General features: G+C 31.0%; 1 protein-coding gene across 1 annotated transcript in view; it reads right to left on the reverse strand.

Annotated features, from left to right (window-relative positions):
- Positions 1-3,436, reverse strand: part of LOC109538152 (putative methyltransferase NSUN7) — a gene marked incomplete at its 3' end in the record, with an annotated part of 6,328 nt that overhangs the window by 1,689 nt on the left and 1,203 nt on the right. The window contains 4 exon segments of the mRNA XM_048661815.1: positions 2,110-2,262; positions 2,323-2,460; positions 2,514-2,682; positions 2,760-2,935. Of these exon segments, the coding sequence (XP_048517772.1) occupies positions 2,110-2,262; positions 2,323-2,460; positions 2,514-2,682; positions 2,760-2,935 (636 nt within the window).

A 3,436-nucleotide genomic window follows, 5' to 3' on the forward strand; every position in this document is an offset into this window, starting at 1 on the left:
ATAGCTAAATCGAGATTTTTAACCACTTCTAGAATTTTTCAATAGCTAAATCGAGATTTTTAACCACTTCTAAAATTTTTCAATAGCTAAATCGAAATTTTTAGTTATCTCTAAAATTTTTCAATAGTTAAATCGAGATTTTCAACTACCTCTAAAATTTTTCAACAGTTAATCGAGATTTTTAACTCCTAAAATTTTTCAATTGCTAAATCGAGATTTTTAACTATCTCTAAAATTTTTCAAGTTAAATCGAGATTTTTAACCATTTCTAAAATTTTGCAATAGTTAAATCGAGATTTTGAACCACTTCTAAAATTTTTCTATAGCTAAATCGAGATTTTTAACCACTTCTAAAATTTTTCAATAGCTAAATCGAGATTTTTAGTTATCTCTAAAATTTTTCAATAGTTAAATCGAGATTTTTAACTACCTCTAAAATTTTTCAACAGTTAATGGAGATTTTTAACTACCTCTAAAATTTTTCAACAGTTAATGGAGATTTTTAACTATCTCTAAAATTTTTCAATAGTTAAATCGAGATTTTTAACTCCTTCTAAAATTTTTCAATAGCTAAATCGAGATTTTTAACTACCTCTAAAATTTTTCAATAGTTAATCGAGATTTTTAACTACCTCTAAAATTTTTCAACAGTTAATCGAGATTTTTAACTCCTAAAATTTTTCAATGGCTAAATCGAGATTTTTAACTATCTCTAAAATTTTTCAAGTTAAATCGAGATTTTTAACCATTTCTAAAATTTTTCAATAATTAAATCGAGATTTTGAACCACTTCTAAAATTTTTCAATAGTTAAATCGAGATTTTTAACTCCTAAAATTTTTCAATAGTTAAATCGAGATTTTTAACTCCTTCTAAAATTTTTCAATAGTTAATCGAGATTTTTAAATCTTGATTTAACTATTGAAACATTTTAGAGATAACTAAAAATATCGATTTAGCTATTGAAAAATTTTAGAAGTGGTTAAAAATCCCGATTTAGCTATTGAAAAATTTTAGATAGTTAAGAATCTCGATTTAACTATTGAAAAATTTTAGAGATAGTTAAAAATTTCGATTAACTATTGAAAAATTTTAGAGATAGTTAAAAATCTCGATTAACTATTGACAAATTTTAGAGATAGTTAAAAAGCTCTAAAATTTTTCAATAGTTAATCGAGATTTTTAACTATCTCTAAAATTTTTCAATAGCTAAATTGAGATTTTCAGTTACTTTCAAAACTTTTCAATAGCTAAATTGAGGTCTTTATCCCTAAAATTTTTCAATAGTCAAATCGAGATCCTTAATTACCCTTAAAGTTTTACTAATTAAATCGAGACTTAATTATTTCTAAAATTTTTTGATGGATAAATTGAGATTTTATTTATTTAAAAAAAATAAATTTGAATTTCTAGAATTACCATTGGTAAATTAATAGATTTATTTATGTTATTTAGCATAGTAAGCTATTTTCAATTTAAATTAAATGAACTAATTATTTAATCCAAGAATTTTACTCTTGAAAATTGAATATTAAAAAATTTTGTGACGGGCAGAAAATATTTTTTATGTTATTTGCTCGTTTTAGTTTTAAAGGAAAAATGACCTTAAATTTGTATTTAATTTTACTGTACATACTTTCCTGACTGTGTTTCAATTCCAAATCAAAATCAATTCCTGGGCTTCAGTCATTTATTGTCCATTTATCAATTAAAAAACGTTTCGGTGTTTTCCACCATCATCAGTTTCACTAAAATAACAGGTAGTAAAAAAAAATAATAAATGTTTTCATTAATCTAAAAAACAATCACAGTTTGTCAACAGCGTGTGTTATATAACACACGCTGTTGTGTGTGACGTTTGTGACGTTGACACGTTTAGTGTGTGACATAACAAGCTGTTGACAAACTGTGATTGTTTTTTAGATTAATGAAAACATTTATTATTATTTTTTACTACCTGTTATTTTAGCGAAACTGATGATGGTGGAAAACACCGAAACGTTTTTTAATTGATAAATRGACAATAAATGACTGAAGCCCAGGAATTGATTTTGATTTGGAATTTAATTTTACTTTAAATGTTGCTTAATCACATTGGTGAGTGTCTCACCTCATCAATCGGCAAATCAGACATGGGGGTTTTTCCTAATACGGCCGCATGCTGCAACTTGGCCAGCCTGTTTATGTCTTTCAACGTCTTGCTTACCATCTCGTCATTCTCAATGTCCAGCTCTGAATGCGTTTCGTACAAAACAAACTGGATCTAGAAACAAGTCAACCACTATTTCCTGCTGCTGCTGCTGTTATTAGTTGGCCTGCTTACTTGCGGCCTGGACATGGCAAATTTCAGCGTCTTCTTCTGCTCCTCTAGGATGCGCATAACTCTCTGCTTACCTTCTTTGGTTTCGTCCGATTCCGTCAAAACCTGCAGCATTGAAAGGTCGCCACCACGACTGCAAACCTTCATAAAATCGGCACCAATAAAATAAGTTCGTGATGGCAAATCAATTTTACCAAATCGATCGGGTCGGTAACTGCTGAGTAGCTGTTAGGTGGGGTTGCAAAAACAGCCACCACTTCTTCCATGTATGCAGCATCGGGGGGCGAATCTATGAGCCGATCGGAGAAGATTCTGATGTTCGTCACTCCGAGCTCCGTAAAATAGTGCTCATATTCCAATTTCCTTAAAAAAAAAAAAACAATCAATGATTTAATTGGGAACAAACCAAATTAAGCAGTAGTTGTTTCGAGCATAAATACCTTCTACCTGCACTGAACGCCATCAGTTTTTTAATTTTTTCATTGTGCGTGAGCAGCGTGGCCAGATAAGCGGTGGTTCTCGGCGAGTTTACATGGGTCTGGATTACGCTCCCAGTTAAACCCAAGTCGGCCAGGATTTTTCCGAAAGTTGCAGCTCCTCTGCAGAACGACTTGTCCTAAAAGAGGATTATTGTGCAAATTAATTGAGGAAATATGAAAAAGAACGTAAAAACAGCACACAAATTAGGAATGGTCGGTATTTAACGTAACCGCTAAAACAACACTGTTCCAAACGTGTAACCTGTAACAGTAGTTCCAGTTTTTTTCTATAGTAATTGTTATAAACGAAAAGTGATACACAATGATCAAGGCAACGCGCAACTACACACAACATAGTTTGCGTTGACAAATGGTCACTGAAACTGCTGCAACTGGATAGAGTTGGACGTTATGAGACGGTTCCAAAAATAACGGTTAAATCGGCTAACTGTAACTATGGTTTCAGGTTACATGTTTGGAACACTGTTATTTTAGCGGTTACGTTAAATACCGGCCATCCCTACCAAGCGCTCTATCAAGTTGCAGCAGTTTCAGTAACTATTTGTCGACGGAAAATATGTTTTATGTAGTTGAGCGTTACCTTGATGATAGTGTATCACTTTTCGTTTGTAAGAATT

The sequence above is a fragment of the Dendroctonus ponderosae genome, unplaced genomic scaffold (assembly GCF_020466585.1).
Source record: "Dendroctonus ponderosae isolate FM_Combo_2020 unplaced genomic scaffold, Dpon_F_20191213v2 Dpon_F_20191213_1, whole genome shotgun sequence".
NCBI classification, from domain to species: domain Eukaryota; kingdom Metazoa; phylum Arthropoda; class Insecta; order Coleoptera; family Curculionidae; genus Dendroctonus; species Dendroctonus ponderosae.